The following is an 18,650-nucleotide window of genomic DNA, read 5'->3' on the forward strand; positions in this document are numbered from 1 at the left end:
AAAGGTTCAGTTGATCATTGTTCCTCAAAATTAATTGAGTACATAAATCACTTGGGGATTTTGACAATGAAGATTCTGATTCAGGAGGTGAGGAACAAAGCTTGAAATTCTGCATTTCTAATCAAGGCCTAATGTAGCCCTCCCTCCTGTGGGTGTGTGCACACCTTGAGTTGCTTGCACAGCAGAAGACAAAAATGAAAGAAGATATTTTAAAAAGAGCGCTCCTTAGACAAGATTCAATTACCATTATGCTGCCCAAATCCTGATTAAAAGTGCTTCACAAAATTTTTTCATGACTATGCCAGTATTTAAAAGTGGAGAGGAAGTAAATGGTAGGACAGAGGAGTTAAGCTTAGAATAGACCAAAATCAGTGGCAACTTTCTTTTTTCTTTTTAAAGATTTATTTATTTATGCATACAAAACTGGGGTTCGGGCCACAGATGCAGGGGCCGTGAGAGTATTCACCAGAGACAGAGTGGGGAGCAGAATAGGCATATCGATGAAGCACACTGCTGAAGGGAGCAGTGGGCAAGACAGGAGAGGTCTGCTGCGCCAGGTGGGTCACCTCTGGTGCTGGAGATCGAACTCACACTGAAGCCACTGCGACTGGTTTGCAGTGCTATGTCCTAACCCACTGTGCCACCATGGAGGGCCCCAGTGGCAACTCGCATAGCTGAGTGTGAGGGGTTTGTGTGGAGCTGGGTGCCGGAAACCATAATGTGCCACATAGTGCCTATAAATTTACCTCTAACATGTTTGAATTAAAATATACATTCAGTCCTTACTCTCCTCTGTGAAGTCTTTCATTGCCCTCTCCCCATCAGGCATAACTGATTATTTTTCAAATCTGGGTATACAGCTGCACACAGTATACACCTCATTTACCACACTGTCCTGTAAGAATTTAAATTGCTGCTCTCTCGGGAGACAGGGAACAACTTGAGGATAGGCACTGTCTTCTTTCCAGTTTTGTGTGTGTAGCATCAGGCACGATGCTTTGGCATATAGAAACCTTTTATATACCCTATAAACCTTTCTTTCATAAAAGAATACCCTTATGGATAATTGTTTGCCATTCATTGTAAAGTCAGACCTTTAACTTTCCCTAAAACAAAATTTACAAATTTTGAATTTGTTAATTTTGAGTTTTCCACAAACTATGTGATAAACGACGACATTCAATTTTTATAAGAATCTTAACCTTTAGTTCGGTAACAGAAAGGACCACAAACTCCACAAGGCAAGGTGCACGTCTACAGTAACTCTGGAAGGGGCTAGGACAGCAAACCAGAGAGATGAGTCTCAATCCTCCGAGGAGCCTAGAGAGCTCCGGAAACGCCCGGGAGGGGTGGGCAGTAAGAAGTCGGAGACGCACTTCCGGCCCGGGCTGCGGGTTTGGGTTTTTCCTTTTTTTCCCCTGGTCTGGCGTGGAAGCGGGTGGTGGAAGCGGGTGGTAGAAGTGGGTGGGAGGAGCACGGAGGGGGTCGCGTGGGGTGGGGGCCTTGCTACTGGGATCTGGCCGTCAGCCTTGCGCCCCTGCTTTGGCCGGGGCCGATGAATTACTGGGCTATTTGCAGAGTTTGTAGTCTTCCCACCTGAACGTAAAACTCCTTGAAAGTCAGCACGTGGCGAAGAAACATGAGTTCGATCTTGAGCTCAAGTCAAGGCAGTGATGTTGAAACGGAGACCTGGATGGGGACTACGAGGTCCAGGGTCGCCGCGCAGCCTCTGTGTGATGGACTGTTGATAGTGAAAATGGAGGAAGACGCCCCCGGAGGTCTGGAGTCTGACCCAGCCCTGAGCAGTCAAGATCCCGAAACTTCCCGGCGGCATTTTAGGAAGTTCCGTTACCAGGAGGTGGCTGGACCCGAAGAGGCGCTGAAGCGGCTCAGGGAACTCTGTCGGGGGTGGTTGAGGCCTGACATGCACTCGAAGGAGCAGATCGTGGAGCTTCTCGTAATGGAGCAGTTCCTCACCATCCTGCCCCAGGAGCTCCAGGCCTGGGTGCGGAAGCACTGCCCCGAGAGCGGGGAGGACGTTGCGGCTGTGGTGCGGGCTCTTCAGAGACCGCTTAATGGCCCTTCGGCGCAGGTGAGGAATGAAGGTGTGCTGGTGGTGATAATGTACCTGGCCGTAAGTTTCGGATGTTCTTTCCTTTGTGTGAACTGTAGGATGTGCGTAAAGTGACGCGCGCAGTGACAAGATACATACAGGAGAAGATCCTGATGTGGATTTCTCCGCATGGAGTACAGTTCATTCTTTGTAAGACACCCTCTTGTCTAATTAGGTAATTGGAAAAGAAGTCAGGACGAAAAGTGGGCTTCTGTCCTAAAAAGAGGTGTGCTAGAATAGCAGTTCCCCACAGCTTTGAGTCCTGTTTTACGTTTTAACTACTTGACAGCTCCAGCTTTTCACAATTGATAAGAGCCCGGAAGTGGAGTTAATAACTGATCGTGCCTACATGATGAAACTCCATGAAAATCCCAAAGCATGGGGTCAGGGCTTCCCATAGGGGAACACACCCATCTGTCTGGATGGTAGGGCACCCCCAAGCTAGCGGTGGCTATGCTGAAGTTCCTGCAGTTGGGCCCCTCCCAGACCTTGCCCTATGGATCCCTTCATCAGTATCTTTTATCAGACCCTTTATGATAAAACAGTAAGCTTAAATAAGTGTTTCCCTAAGTTCTGTGAGTTGTTATAACAAATAATCTGGTGGGAGAGGCAGAGGAACATTTGTAGCCAAGTTGTGCAAGTTGTGGGTAACCTGGGACCTGCTACTTAGAATTAGCATCTGAAAAGGGGAGACAGTCTTGTGGGACTGTGTCCTTAAGCTGTGTGATCTGATGCCACCTCCTGCTAGATACGCCCAGTGGCATTGCAGAATTGCTTGATGGAAGGAAAACCCTTGTACATTGGTGACCAGAAGTGTCAGACATGAAGCACTGTGTGAACAGTAAAGGAGAGACATAGAGAAGTGAGTTGATTTCTACTGTGAGTTGACCTAAATTTTTTCAAATTACAAACATTACCATAGAGAGTTTGCACTAGGGCGTCTTCACCAAAACAGATTCAATATAATTACAGTTATTATAATACTGCTGTAAACTTTAAAAATTCAATGAGGGATAGCCAGTGTATCTGACCCTATATTTTTGTTTATTATTTCATCCCATTCAGCTGCTGCAAACTAAATAAGGCTAGTTAACTTTTTTAGACATTTTTGTTGTAATATTTGGATTTTGCCCAAATATCTGTCCAAACATTGTCTCTGAGCAACAAAGGTAAAATGGGTGTTTTTGTTATTCATCACAACCCCTTTAAATGCAGCTGTTTGTTACTGAGGTGACTTTTGGAAAGCCACTAAGGTGGGGGGCAGGTTGCCAGGAGAACCAACCTTAATTAGGGGATTGAAACTTTCACCCTTCACCTCCCAGGCTTCCCTGCCACCAGTGGCCAATGGTTTTCATCAGTTATACCTGTGTGGTGGAGCCTTTGTAAGAGTTACAAAATTGCTAACACTGTCAGGGGAGCAGCCTATGCTTTGAGAGCAAGTAGGCAAGTTCCTGCCCCTTCCAGAACATATCTTGTTCTAGGCATCAATGTCTAGCCATTGATGACAAGCTGGTCAAGTGAGTAAACTTTTCCTGGAGCCACTCAGACAAATTATTTCAACTCCAGGTGACAAACTGGATTTGTTATTGGCATATGATATGAGAGCAGTCTTGGAGGACTGAGCCCATAACCTGTGGCATCTGATGCCATCTCAAGTAGGTAGTGTCAGTGTTGATTTAAACCATAGGCTACCCACTAGTGTCACAGAATTACTTGATATATGGAAAACCCACAGATCTGATGTGAGGGGGGAAGTGGTGTGGTGATGGGCTTTCAGAGTATTGAGAGCAGAGGGGGCGAATGGGAATGTACCTTTCCTTTACAAAGAGACAGGAGAGACTCCAGAGAAATAAATGTCATTATACACTGTCCTAGAGACAAGAGGCCTCATGGGTCATGCAGAGTCTCATGGGAAAGACACCAGGGCAGTCAAAAGGCAGATAACTGGAAGGAGGGGAAGATTAAGGCCGGAGCCTACCTACATTGTGGTTGGGAAGGGGAAGGCAAGGTAGGACACAGTGAACCAGATTAGCTAATCTGAATAACTGCAGCAAGGTGGAAACTCTAGCCTCCTGGTCCCTGGCCCTGGATGATCAAGGCCAAGGAGTGTCAGTTATCCCTTGGGTGCATGATAGAGGTGGTCTGGGATCTGAATGAACCCACCTTTGAGCTGAGCCCTTTGCTCTGAGAATTGGCTAGCACTAAAAGACAATCTCCCCAGTCAGAAAGGTGTTTGTTGGATTTTTTTTAAGATATCAAGACATTGAGAAGATTTAAAAATACATTCTCCTACCCTGTCAGTGAGCCAGAGACCCTTGGGTTCAGATTGTGACCCATCACTGGAACTGAGACAGTCATCTCCCTTTGCCGGTTTTAGAATCTTCCTTTTCTAAGAACTTTGCCTTTAACTTCTGTGAGTGATTTACTCACATTTAAGTTAGCCATCTCAAAAGATCATCTGAATTATTTTATTTTACACTGGTCAAAGTGTGGGAAAGGACATTTTACTGAACACAAGTTATAGGTGAGCAGCCTGCATCCTGTTTAGCTAGCTATTTGTAGCAGTTTCACACATGAGGAGCCAGCTTTGGAACATAGGACTTTCTGGTTATATGTCTATTTTTAATCTCTTTCAGGTTTCCATTTTGATAAACTGTAGTGACTGAGCTCAAATGAGTATTAGCTCCTCCCCTAAGTTAGTGGTGACTCTCCACACACTGACTTTTCAGGATTGCAAAAGAACACTCGCCTCAGTCTTTAGTCACTCTAAAACTCCTGGCAATGCAGGCCTCACTGGAAATGACCCAGTGGCCCTGGCTGTTACTTGATTCTCAGGGCTGCAGCCTCCCCTAGGCCAGACACTAGACTCTCCTGGGCCAGCAGGGACTGAGTGGGGGTCTCATGTTGTTTCAGGGGTTGGTGACGGTGGAGGATGTGGCTGTGACTCTAACCTGGGCAGAGTGGGAACGTCTGGACCCAGCTCAGAGGGACTTCTACAGGGAGAGTGCACCAAAACCGTGGCACTCCCCCAGAAACACAGTCTCCCCGAGTAAGTGCTGTGGCTGGCTTGTTTCTGCCTGTGTTTGTGATGCTCTTGGTTCTGTGCGACCCGGAGGCCTTCTGCTGGTCACAGGTAGGTGAGCCTTAGCGTCTCTTCTGTGACCCACGCAGCGGTTCTGTCTCATTAGGGGAAAGATTCAGCTTTTAATTTGGGTTCATTTAAAATAAAATACATGCAGAAAACATTTTGAAAAATATGGGCACCTGTGTTTCTGTTATCTGGATTTACCAGATTTTAATATTTGGTCATAGTGGCTTCAAACTTGTCTTTCAAAGAAATAATTACGTTACAGCTATGGGTGAAGGCCTGGTTCCATCCGTAAGGTTCCGATCAGTGTTCTGGAGCAGACCAATGTCCTATGTGTGTCACATTTCCATGTGTGCTTTCTTCTACGTATATACATAGCAACATTCTTGATAAACGATAGATAAATGTATACATGTAGACATAAATATGAGTTAAATGTGTAAATATATAACATGTAAGCATACATTAGTGTTTTTAATGTTTTTGAGATATAAATTATATCATTATGATTCTTTTATATACTGCCTTTTTTCTCAACATCACATTTTCCAGATTTATCTATTATGTTGTTACACGTAACTCCAGTTTAATTTTTAACACATATATTTCATACTATGAAAACAGTGAATTTTCTAGCTAGTTTGCCATGGGGTGATTGAGAAATCAGATGTCATTGTGATGACTTATCCTTGTTGTATGATCTGTTCATGTAGAAGCCTTTAAAACGGTCCTGCTGCTAAGAAATTTGACAATGGGTGTCACTTAGCACAAGGGTTTTTTTGTTTTTTTTTTTAAAGATTTATTTATTTGTTCGTACAGAACTGGGGTACAGGCCAGAGGTGCAGGGGCGGCAAGAGGCTTCACCAGAGACAGAGTGGGGAGCAGAACAAGCAGATCCACGAAGTACACCGCTGAGGGGAGCAGCGGGCAGGCCAGGAGAGGTCTGCCACGCCATGTGATCACCTCCAGGGCTGGCGGGAATCGAACTCATGTGGAAGTGGCCTTGGCTTCTCAGCTCTGTGCCTCAACCCGCTGCACCACCAGGGAGGGTCAAGCACAAGGGTTTTTTTAATTCATTGTTCTAAGTAGATCTACCCTGTGTTTTTGAGTTGCAAGAAATTTTTATAGAAATCTATTTTTTTTTCCTTTTTAAAACTTTCTTCTGGGATTTCTTTGGGTAGAAATGTTAGAACTGGTAGGCTGATCCTGTAAACCGGCCTCTCTTCCCCCCTATTTCTTTGTCTCACTTTCTAGAAAATCTGCTTAGCTTTATTTTCCAATACTTATACTGAAACACTTCTGCTTTCATGAATATTTTCAAGAGATTTTTTTCTTTAAACATTTTTTTCTTTGACTCTCCTTAAATTTTCTTTTGATGAATTGAAACATTGTAAGTTAAATCAGCATTTATATTAAAGGTTTCTCTGAAATGTTGGTAACCTTTCACTTTGTACTTAACAGTCAAAATGTGAGATTCTAACAGGAAACTGTGTGGGAGTGGGACTTCTGAACAGGGAATCTTCAGTATAGGGTGAGTCAGGAGGTGCTGGGAATTTCATCTGTCAGCAGCTCAAGGACTTGACCTGAACTGCTCTTACTATAGACAGATCTATTCAACAAATGTTTATGGAGTGTCTGCAGTGAAGCAGGTGCTATGTAGGTGCTGGGGTGCCTTTCTGCCTGGAGAATGTAAGTTTTGGAGCTAACAGTTTAATTCCAGAGCAGAGTGCATTGAGGTCTTACTAAATGGTGTGTCAGTTTTCACTTGATTCTAATTTGAAAACGGTACCTGTTCCAGAATGTATGTGGTTTAGCTTCCCTGGAGAGTAAACTAAAAATTCTGGGTGAGGAGATAGAATTTGTTCACTTGACAGTTCCTTTATAGACTTTGAACCAGTCCTAGATTTATCTCCCACCCAGACCCTGCCTTCTGACATTGCAGGCACCTGAGTAACTACAATTCATCACTGAATCAACTCTTGTGAAACTGTCCTTCACTCAGGATAGTCTGTACCTCTCCTCTTGACACCCTTTCCAGACCTGCCACTCATAAATGTTGGCTTGTACAGTAGTGGGGGTGGGGAGAAGGGTAGGCAAGACTTGGTGGATATAAGCATAAGAATGACAGGAAAGAAATGAAATGAAGAAAGAAAGGAAATATTTGCAAAGCAAATGTGAGCATATCTGATAGGTTAATGAAAATAATTTTGCCTCAACAGTGGTTTCACGTGGAATATTAAAAAGGTTTTTGGGGGTTGTTTTCAACTAGCCTTATTTATTTTACTCTTACAAAAGGATGAAATATCAGCAGGTTTTTTGTTTTCTTTTTTTTAAATATCTCAGGTTTGGAAACCAGAACTGAGAACAAAGAGTTGATTCCAAAGCAAGAAACTTTAGAAGTAGAGTCACAGGAGCAGCTACAAGAAGGGCCTGTTTGGAAGATGCCCATACTTTCTGAGTGTGGAAATACTTATGAGGATGGAGTAGAAAAACTGTCAGGAAACCCTTCATCACTGAAACTTGAACATTCTCCTCAAGAGCAAAGAGTTGCCAATATGTCAGGCCTCAAGAATGATTCCACAGAAGAGGGAGACTACAAAAGTGATGAATTTGGAAACAGCAACAGAGGTTCAGACTTGCTTCTTTGTCAGCATGTCCAGATAGCAGAGAGGCCCAGCGATGGTGTCAGACATGAGGACAGTTGCAAACAGGGTTTAGACATGGTGAAACATCAAGTGGGGAAACCTCACAAACCCGTGGACAGGGAGGCACATATCCATGGCTCAGGCCTTTTTGAAGCCCAGAGGCAGGTTCGTGAGGAAAGGCCTTATAAGTGCAATGACTGTGAGAAAAGATTCAAACAGCGCTCTGACCTCTTTAAACACCAGAGGATCCACACTGGGGAGAAACCCTACAAATGCAGGGAATGTGGGAAGAGCTTCAGTCAGAGTGCTGCCCTCATTAAACACCAAAGGACACATACAGGTGAGAAGCCATACACATGTCCCAAATGTGGGGATAGCTTCAGACAGAGCTCACATCTCAAGAGGCACCAAAGAATCCACATAGGGGAGAAACACTATCAATGTAATGAGTGTGGGGAAACCTGCCGTATTTCTAACCGTTTTAGACACCAGCGAATACATAAAGGGGAGAGACCCTACACATGTGAACAGTGTGAGAAGAGCTTCAAACGCTGCTCTGACCTCTCCAAACACCAGAGAATCCACACTGGGGAGAAACCATATGGATGTTCTGTCTGTGGGAAACGCTTCAGTCAGAGCGCAACCCTCATCACACACCAGAGAACTCACACCGGAGAAAAACCTTATAAATGTCCTGAATGTGGGGAAAGCTTCAGACAGAGTCCACACCTTATCCGACATCAGAGAATCCACAGAAATAAAGTCCCAGCTTTCTGAAATGCTTCTGCCTTCACTGTTTTTTTTTTTTTTTTTTTAAATTACATTCCTTTCATTGTCCAGAAACTACATTCTTTGGTATTTGGAGTCTTTCAGTCATTACCATATTTTTCTTGGGCATCACTCCCAAAGAAGGATTTACTCTAACTCATCTCTGTGTTTTACAATAGCGTGACAAGAGGATGAGGTAGTTCTGTGGCAGTGACAAGAGAAAGGGCTGACACGGGACAGAGTCACCCTCCTCTCTGTAGTTCTGCCTTTGGACCAGATCTTGCTCGCTCTAGTTATTTCCCCAAGGAAGTGTTTTAGTCACTTAGAATTGTCTTTCTACTTAGATGAAAAGGATTCCAAATACATTACAATCTAATACACTTATAAAGCTCAGTGCATAGAAGAGGCACTCTGTATTTTTGACGTTTTTTAAAAAATGTCATATAGACTCAATTTGGTGAGTCTAGGGTTTCAGTTTTATAACTTTTTGTTTGTCTCCAAAAAAGGCAAGAGAAAACACATTTAATTCTGGTTCATATATTCTTTGCACAGCTTATTAAACATGAGTCATTTATTTGATCACTTGGTTTCTGAAAAACGACGTCCACACTAAACTTTCTCTAAGCTTTTTTTTTGGTGGGTAGATATGGGCTCTTGTTCTATCTGATAGCCTAAACCGTGTTTGTTTTTTTTTTTTTTTTCCTTTTCTTTTGAGGCCTCTGAATGTGAGGGACATAAAGAAGTGCTTCAGATATGTCCTTGGGGACATTCCAAAAGAGGACATGGGACAGAGAGGTGGCAAAATATTAACTTGGTGAATCAGGGTAGATGGCTTACAGGTGTTTTCTGTATTGTTTTATGACTTTGCAAATTTGAAGTTATTTCAGAATGATATCAGTATGGATTCACTTATACTAGCAATATGCACTTTGAAACTTTTGTGGAAGAAAATATATTTATGATAGTGACATAAATAATTGCCATAAATTTAAAAAATCAGAGCACCACCCTTAAAATGTACTTTACCATCAAATCATTTATTTCTACTACAAAATTTACTCTATAATTCCATGTATTTTTTTGTTCTATATTGGCTTTCATCCAATGTCACCTTTTCCATTAAGAAATGCTAACAAATGAAGCCACCTGGGTGAAAGTTGAGAATGAATTTGAAAAAGATCCAGACTCAAACAGGTGGTATGAATACTCTTAAATACTCTAAGCTGTAGTAGTCACTCAACTGTAAACTAGATGTGTAAAATGAAAGCACATAATCAAGTTTTATAACATTTTTAGTTATTTACATTTACATATATCCTTTCTAAGTTATAGTTTAGTGTTATTGGCTTAAGTAGGTAAATAACATTTGTGTCAATTTTCTCCTTGACTTACATATGGCAAAAAAAAGTTTCACTGGTTTTGTCAGGAAAAGATGTACCTTTTCTAATAGAGTGAACTAGTCTAGACTTGAGGCCAGCTCCTCACTGTTGTTGATTGAACTGCTAGCTGAGCTTATCCAGGCAAGGTGGATAGTGCATACAGTCCATAAGACAGGTAGGAAAGGCCAAACTTGAGCTTTCCTGCACAGCTTGGAGCTTCTCCCATATTACTGTATGTTAACAAGCATGACCACTGCTAATCTGAGCTTTAGGTCTGGGGGGTTATAGAGCATCTTGGGGAAGACAGGGCCCCGAAGCTGTACTTGCACTCCTGAGGTGGGGGCTTCTCTCTCCCAAGGCAAGGCCCATTCTACCTCTATTTGTGTCTCAGGAGTTGTACACAATTTTTTTTTCAGCAAATCAAACATTCTACAGTGGCCATTTACATAGAGGAATGAAGTCCACGTAATTTAGTTGTAATGAAGAAAATGGCACCAAACACAAGCTCTCCTTAAGTCTTCAGAGTCTCTCTGTCCCTCTAACAAATCTTTCTGTGCTAATGGGAATATTCTGTATCTGTGCTGACCTTGAAATGTAGCTTTTGACTTGGGAATTTCACTTTTTAGATTTTCAAATCTTTCCCTTGGGACAGAGGTAGCCTAATGGTGGGTGTGTTTCATCAGCTGGCTACAAAAAAGCATAAGTGTGAGCACAGACAATGTGAGAACTGAACAAATTCATCAGCATTATGGAAAAACAGCTTACCCTACAGTATCACTAAATACAAAAGAAGTAGCACCTTATTATTTCTAGGTAAGTATAGTTTCAATAATTCCGAAAGAAATGACTCCTTAAAAATGGAGAAAGTGGGGGCCCTCCCTGGTGGCGCAGTGGGTTAAAGCACAGCACTAAGAAGCTAAAGCCACTTCCGCATGAGTTCGAGTCCCGCCTGCCCCGGAGGAGATCCACATGGCACAGCAGACCTCTCCTGACCTGCCCGCTGCTCCCCTCAGCAGTGTACTTCATCAATCTGCCTGTTCTGCTCCCCAGTTTGTCTCTGGTGTATCCTCTCACCGCTCCTGCACCTCTGGCCTGTACCCCAGTTCTGTTTGCATAAATAATTTTTTTTTAATGGAGAAAGTAGAAGATTAGAAAAGGGACTTGAAGGAAGTATGTGCACCAAGGTAGCAGCAGCAATCATGTCATGGTAAGGAGGAAAAAATAGATGTACCAAGAAATACTGAAGATGAAAAACAAAACAAGAGAAGTATATAGAAGGCTCAGTAATGAGAGTGAAATAAAGGAGTGCCCAGAGCAGCCTAAGTGCCTGGCTCTGGCAGAAAGAGGTAAGCATTCCCTACTGGAAGTCCCAAACATCAATCTGTGTGATAGACACCTTTAGTTTCTTCATCTGGAAAATGAGGATGAAGCTCATACCTGTTACCTTGAGAGGGTATGAGGGGTGAATAGTGAGGTAACAACTACTAAACACCTGACTCAGGATCTGAGGCACCGGGGGAGGGGAGGTTATTAACGGGGCTCTCTGTCCCTCTCCATGATTTCCACTCAACTGGGTTTTCTCAGCCACCTGAGAAGTACTGGAAGCCTCCCTAGTCCCGGCTCTTGGTACGTCCAGGATCCACGGCTCTTCCCACTGTTTCAGCAGGCAGATCACCTCTGGTTTGGGAAAGTGAAATCCTGCTCATGGAGAAGGATGTGATGGTTAGTGAGCTACAGAGATGTCCTGGAGTGACCCCCCCTTGGATCTAAAGAGGCAGAGGAAAATTATCAAAAGGTATGGTGAGAATAAAAACTGACACTATCTTTGTAAAAATGTGGCGATCTTTATTGAAACCCTGAACAATATTAATCTTAGGTATGGTAATTTCACTCTTAGAAATAACTTAAGGAAAACAAGGACAAAATTGTATGTACCAGAGATGTTCAGCTGTGTTCTAACAATGTAAATTAGGCAGTAAACTAAACAGTGATAGAGGGACCGTTCAAGTATAGCATGTTAAATAATGCAGACAAACATATTAGGCAAATATTAAAAATCCATGTGTGCAGAGTATTTATTAAAATAGAAAAGTCTTCCCTATAACTTTTTTTAAGATTTATTTATTTATTCATACAGAACTGGGGTACAGGCCAGAGATGCAGAGGGTAAGAGGATTCACCAGAGACAGAGTGGGGTAGTGGGGTACAGAACAGGCAGATTGACGAAGTACACTGCTGAGGGGAGCAGCGGGCGGGTCAGGAGAGGTCTGCCACGCCATGTGGGTCACCTTCGGGGTGGCGGGGATCGAACTCATGCGGAAGTGGCTTAAGCTTCTTTGTGCTGTGCTTTAACCCGCTGCGCCACCAGGGAGGGCCCGTTCCCTATAACTTTTAAAGCAGAAAACAAAACTCATGTATAGCATGATTCAAGTTCTGCTTTTAACAACTATATAGCAGCATTGTGTGGCAGCATGGAGGCCACACAATGCCTGGAGCTTCTGTGAAAGATGTCAACCAGCAGGACTTGATCAGAGCTCTGGCAGCCTTCCTCAAAAAGTCCAGGAAGCTGAACGTCCCTCAGAGGGTAGGCACTATTAAGCAAGCCAAGAGCTCATTTCCTTATATATATATATCTTTTCAAAAATTTATTCACTTATTCATACAGAACTGGGGTACAGGCCAGAGGCAGTGAGAGGATTCACCAGAGACCGAGTGGAGAGTAGAACAGGCAGGTCAGCAAAGTACTGCTGAGGGGAGCAGTGGAAAAGGCAGGGAGAGGTCTGCTCCACCAGGAGGGTCACCTCTGGAGCAAAGAATTGAACTCACACTAAAGCAGCTATGGCTTGCTTACAGTGCTGCATTTTAACCTGTTGTGCCACCAGGGAGGGCCAAAGAGCTCATTTCTTATGCTGAGAACTGATACTACACATGAACTGCTTCCACAGCTCACCCCTGTACCTCCAGGTGGAGATGGGATTGCCTCTGTGACCAAGATCAATGAGGAACATAAGAGAAATGGTGTCACACCCAACCACATCAGCAGAGGCTCCAAGAGTGTGGTCTGCTGAGTCTTTCAAGCCCTGCGGGGGGGAAGAGGGGGTTGAAAATGGTGGAAAAGGGCCAAGATTGGGGGCTGCAAACAGATACCCGAGGGACAGAGAGATCTGGAAAGGTGGTGGCAGCTGCCAACAAGAAGCATTAGGACAACTATACATATATACATACATGTATCTACACACACACACACACACACACACACACACACACACATAGGGCCTCCCTGGTAGTGCCAGGGTTTAAGTCTCAGCACTATCAAGCTATCCACAACTACTGTGGCATGAGTTTGATACCTGCCATGAGTTCAATCCCCAGCTGACCCACATGGCACAGCAGACCTCTCTGGCCTATACCCCCCCAGTGGCCATTATTATTTCAAGAATTTACTGCATTTGATCCATCATGAATTTCTTTAAGTTGATAAAGAGCTGAATGGACATTGAAAGTTTTCTTACATTTCTTGCGTTTACAGGGTTTTAGTTCTGTATGAATTTTCTGGTGTTGAATAAGAGATGAACTCTGGCTGAAGGCTTTTTCACAATCATTGCATTGATATGGTTTCTCTCCAGTATGAGTTCTCAGATGCTTTGTAAGAGAAGAGCTCTGGCTGAAGGCTTTCTCACATTCTTTGCATTTGTAAGGCTTCTCTCCAGTATGAATCCTTTGATGTCTTAGAAGAGCTGAGCGATCACTGAAGGCCTTCCCACATTCACTACATTTATAAGGTTTCTCCCCAGTATGGGTCCCTTGATGTTGAATAAGAGCAGAACAGTAACTGAAAGCTTTCCCACATTCGCTACATTCATATGGCTTTTCCCCTGTATGAGTTCTCTGATGTTGAGTAAGGCCTGACCTGTCACTAAAGGTTTTCCTACATTCTTTACATCTGTAGGGTTTTTCTCCATTATGAACCCTTTGGTGTTTAATAAGGGATGAGGTGTCATTGAAAGCTTTCCCACATTCCTTACATTTATAGGGTTTTTCTCCAGTGTGTATCCTGTGATGTTGGATAAGATATGTGCTTTGGTTGAAGGCCTTGCCACATTCATTGCACTCATAGGGTTTTTCTCCAGTGTGAATTATATGATGCTGAATTAGAGCTGAACGATAACTGAAAGCTTTCCCACATTCATTACACTCATAGGGTTTCTCTCCTGTGTGAATTCTCAGATGCTGAGTAAGTGAAGAGTTTCGGTTAAAGGCCTTTCCACATTCATTACATACATAAGGCTTTTCTCCAGTGTGAATTCTCCGATGTAGGATAAAGGCTGAGTAGTAACTGAAGGACTTCCCACATTCATTGCACTGCCAAGGCTTTTTCACTGAGTAAACTTTCTTATGTTTAATTGAGTTTGAACTTTCTCCAATTTCATTACAATCCTCCACAGAATTTTTCTTGTGTTTAACTATGATTTGATTTAAATTGTCTTTCTGACTTCCTTGCTGCTTTTCTAATGTGCCTTCACATGCCCAGTTTTCTATTAATCTGGAGTCCCAGAAATCATCCTTAAGTCTTTCCATTATCAGTTCTCTTTCAGATGATACTTCTTCATAAACATTCTGCTTTGAAAGGGACTCTTTGGTCTCAGGTATAGATTCAGAGTCTGAAATAAATTAAAGGTACAAATGTTTGTGTTCTCAGTGCTGAGATAAAGAAAGCTGATGTCAGGAGGGCATATAAAATAAAAATGATGTTAAAAGGTATTTATTTGAATTTTCTGAGAAAGAATCTTATGGCAATGACAAATAATGAAGTTGCAGGGAATACAGAAATGGGAGAATGATTAATGAGGAACAATAAAGGGGAGATAATGAGGATGCTCCATGTTAAAGGAAAATCAACAGACCACCCAGGGAAAGGCATAGGGAGAAGAGACCAGCATAAACCTAACCTAACATAAAGATGACCTATGAAAGTGGGTAAGACAATGAAAAGGTTAAGATTGAGCAGTTTTGTAAAAGTATTAGTCAAAAAAAAAAAACTCATTGTAATACCACCTGAAGATAACCACTTTTTAAAGTTTCCTCTAATTCCACTAGTTCCATTTTTTTATTATAGTTTACTTTTTACATCATTTTGTGCCTTTTCCCATCTCAGTTGTAATCCCTGTGGGCTTCCCATCACCAGTTCACCCATGTGCCATCACCACAGTCCCATGAACTTCCCCGCCCCCCATTTTGATCTTTGATCTCATTCCCCACTCCACCCCTGTAAAATGTCTTTGGCTTATAGTTGTTCAAACTATATACCATTCAGTATTTTTCTTTTTCTTTCTGGCTTATTTCACTAAGCATGGTCCCTTCCAGCTCCATCCATGTTGCTACAAAGGCAAGAGTTTATCTTTTTTGATTGCTGAGTAATGTTCCATAGTTCAGATTTTTTTTTTTTGTTTAAGTCTACCATATGTCTTCAACGTGACATCATATCTTCATTAGTCACTGTCACTTTCCTTCCCCTTGCTCCCTTCATTTTCCCCTTCAATCTCTCTCACACATCTATCTTGTTCCCTTTTTTGGTAATAGCCAAATTTCTCAGATTTTGGACAATCTCTCATCACATAGCTGCTCCTGAACTCACTGCAGCCTGGCTTCTCTCCCCACACTCATGTGGAACTGCTCTTACTGAAGTCACTAATCATTCATTCATTTTTTAAAAATATTTATTTATGCATACAAGAACTGGGGACAGGTCAGAGGTGCAGAGGGTGGGAGGACTCACCAGAGATCTACTGAAGTACACTTTAGGGAACAGCGAGTGGTCAGGAGAGTCTGCTGCGCCTTGTATGTCAGCTGCGCCTTGTAGGTCAGCTCCCTGGCCAGGGATCGAACAGATGCTGCAGTGGCTGCAGATAGCTCCCTAGTGCTGTGTTTTAACCCCTTGCACCACAAGGAAGGACCCCACTAATTCATTTATATGTCACCTAAATTGAGTGGACCCTTTACATTTATTCATCCTTATTTAATTTGGTCTGTCTACAGCACTTGATAGTGTGAACCATGCCTTCCTCCTGGCAATATTCTACCTTTTTTCCAGTTTTATTCAGATATAATTAACACAAACATCAACATTTTCTCTTGACTCTGTGCTTCTAAGCTCCCAGGTTTTTCTCCTGATGTCTTTTTCTTTGAGATTTTTCCCCCCTGCTGTTTCTTCTTAAATGTGGATAGTTCTCAGTGTTGTTTTAAGCTCCCCTTTTTAGCCCCCTCCACTTCCCCACTACAGTTTCCTGTAATGACTACATCAAGTTCATTTAATTGCCTTCTATATATCAGTAATCCCAAATTAATATCTCCAGCATAGCTCTTTCTCCCCCATATAGCAAACTATTTCATAGAACCAGTTGGAAATAACCAGTCAATGTATCTATACCTTAACTCATCTTCTCCATCAACCCTTACATTGCCCAAAGTTTACCATATAAGAAAATATAATCATCATCTTTCTTGTTGATAAAGACATTAATACAGGAATTTGAACTCTAAAACCAAAAGGTAAGTTTTCAAGGGTAGACATCACAATTTTTATATGTATTTCTCAAGGTCTATCATAGTGCTAGCAAAGAGCAAGCACATATTAAATATATACTATTTAAGTTGAATTGTACACAAATAATACAAATAATGGGGCAACATGGGATGGGCAGTACACCCTTCATAGGTTCTTTTTATCTCAGAATAGAAATAAAACCAATGTCTGAGTAAAATATATTTTTAATGCTGTCACGATTTTCATAAATAGAATATGATGGTACATAAAGTTTAATATATGTTCTGAATATAATATTAATCATGAAAAATACTCATATAATGTTTATTTTGTGTAATCCATTATTCTAAAAGGGTAGCTATGTTAACACAACTAATCCTCATAAAAGTCCCCCTCCATTGTTTCTATTTGAACATCAGAATTTCAAGAATCTTATTGACTTTACCTTCTACCCTGCCAACCACAGACAAATCACCAAGTTTCATGGACTATAACTCCAAATCTGTCTCAAATCCATTCTGTGCTATCTCTCTCCACTTACTACCACCCCAGTTCAGCCACCATCATATCTTGCCTAAACTAATGAAACCACCTCATAAGAGGTTTGCTTATATCCTCTCTCTATGTAATATTCACCAGCCTCATTCAAATCTGATTGTATAAAACCACAGTCAGAGTAATCAAAAGATCCAGACACAATGATCATTCAGGTATCAGAACTATGCGGGGACTTAAAATCTCTATGACTAATATGTAAAAGACTCATGGAAAAGGTGGACAATATGCATTAACATTGGTGAATTTTAGCAGAGAAATGGAAACTAAAATAAATGAAAAGTGATAGAAATGTAATATGATAACAGATAAAAATGTCATTATAGGTACATCAGTAGTCAACAAAACTAAAAATCAGTAAACTTGTAATGAGTCAATAGAAATTACCAAGCTAAAACCTGAAAATGGAAAAAGTAAAAAACTAAAATAAAAACAAACAAAAGAAAGCATCTAATCTATGGAATAATATCAAATGCTTGAACATATATGTAATTGTAGTCCTAAAACAAGAAGAGACAGAAATAATGAATAGAAACAATAATTGATGAATTATAATGGCACTAGAAGAGAAGAAAGATCTTACATAAAGATCATGTTTCTACCTTAAGTAAAAAAAGGAGAATACATTAAACAAAAAGTTAACAAAAGGAAAAATTAATAAAGACAAAAACATCAATAAAATGAAAACCGGAAACAACATTCAATTAAATCAAAAGCCGACTCTTTGAAAAGATCAATGAAATTGTTAAACTCCTAAGAAAACCAAGCAGAAAAAAAGATCATAAAGTACCAATATCAAGTGAAAGATGGGAAATCATTCCCAGATGTCACTCAAAAAGAAATAAGAGCATCTGAGCCACCCGCTCTCCAGCAAGGGATCTGAATCCAAGATTAAAAACACTTTAACAAAGCAAACTTGATACACAAATAGTTTTACTAGATCAAGCTTTTGGCATCATATCTAATAAAACTTTGCTCAAAGATTATCTCTGTTGTTTTCTAGTTTTAGGTTTTATATTTAGGTATGCTGACAGAGAATGTGGGGTAACCTGAAAACCTATGACATGCAAATATGGAAGGCGGCAGCCTCCCAGGACCAAGTGATTAACCTGTGGGAATCTGACACGATCTTCAGGTAGATGGTATCAGCATTGGGTTAAATTACAAGACACCCAACTGGTCTCACAGAGAATTACTTGGTGTAGGGGAAAGCCTTGCATATATCTGATAGGATGATCTGTGATGACACATCCAGGGAAGAAAAACACAGGAGAGGAAGAGCTGAATTTTTCCTTTACAGTATGTAATCCATTTTGAGTTACTTTCTACAGGGACATATGAATTGAGGTTCCTCCTTTTTTTTTTTTGCATATGGATGTCTAAGTGTTCCAACAATATTAATGGAAAAGATTCTCCTTTTAATATTAAAGTGCTTTTGCCTCTTTGTTGAAAATTAGCTGGCCATAATGTGTGGGTCTCCTTTTGCATTGTTTTTTATCTACCCACTCACTAACATGATGATTCAATTACTGTAGCTTTTAAGTCTTAAAATCAGTAT

At 41.5% G+C, this 18,650-nt stretch overlaps 2 protein-coding genes across 2 annotated transcripts; one reads left to right on the forward strand and one right to left on the reverse strand.

Annotated features, from left to right (window-relative positions):
* The first annotated feature begins 1,453 nt into the window (after positions 1-1,453).
* ZNF394 (zinc finger protein 394) lies at positions 1,454-8,623 on the forward strand. Its single transcript, XM_012731630.1, has 3 exons — positions 1,454-2,092; positions 5,027-5,246; positions 7,545-8,623. The coding sequence occupies exons 1-3, from the start codon at positions 1,640-1,642 to the stop codon at positions 8,621-8,623; spliced, it is 1,752 nt and encodes a 583-aa protein (XP_012587084.1). The 5' UTR covers positions 1,454-1,639.
* A 2,727-nt stretch (positions 8,624-11,350) lies between these two features.
* LOC101635411 (zinc finger protein 501-like) lies at positions 11,351-14,571 on the reverse strand. Its single transcript, XM_012731631.1, has 5 exons — positions 14,076-14,571; positions 13,438-13,907; positions 12,944-13,073; positions 11,624-11,691; positions 11,351-11,497 (listed from the first exon to the last, which is right to left on the reverse strand). The coding sequence occupies exons 1-5, from the start codon at positions 14,569-14,571 to the stop codon at positions 11,351-11,353; spliced, it is 1,311 nt and encodes a 436-aa protein (XP_012587085.1).
* Between the last annotated feature and the right edge of the window lie 4,079 nt (positions 14,572-18,650).

Source organism: Condylura cristata, unplaced genomic scaffold (genome assembly GCF_000260355.1).
Source record: "Condylura cristata isolate star-nosed mole 26May11 unplaced genomic scaffold, ConCri1.0 scaffold00032, whole genome shotgun sequence".
NCBI lineage: Eukaryota > Metazoa > Chordata > Mammalia > Eulipotyphla > Talpidae > Condylura > Condylura cristata.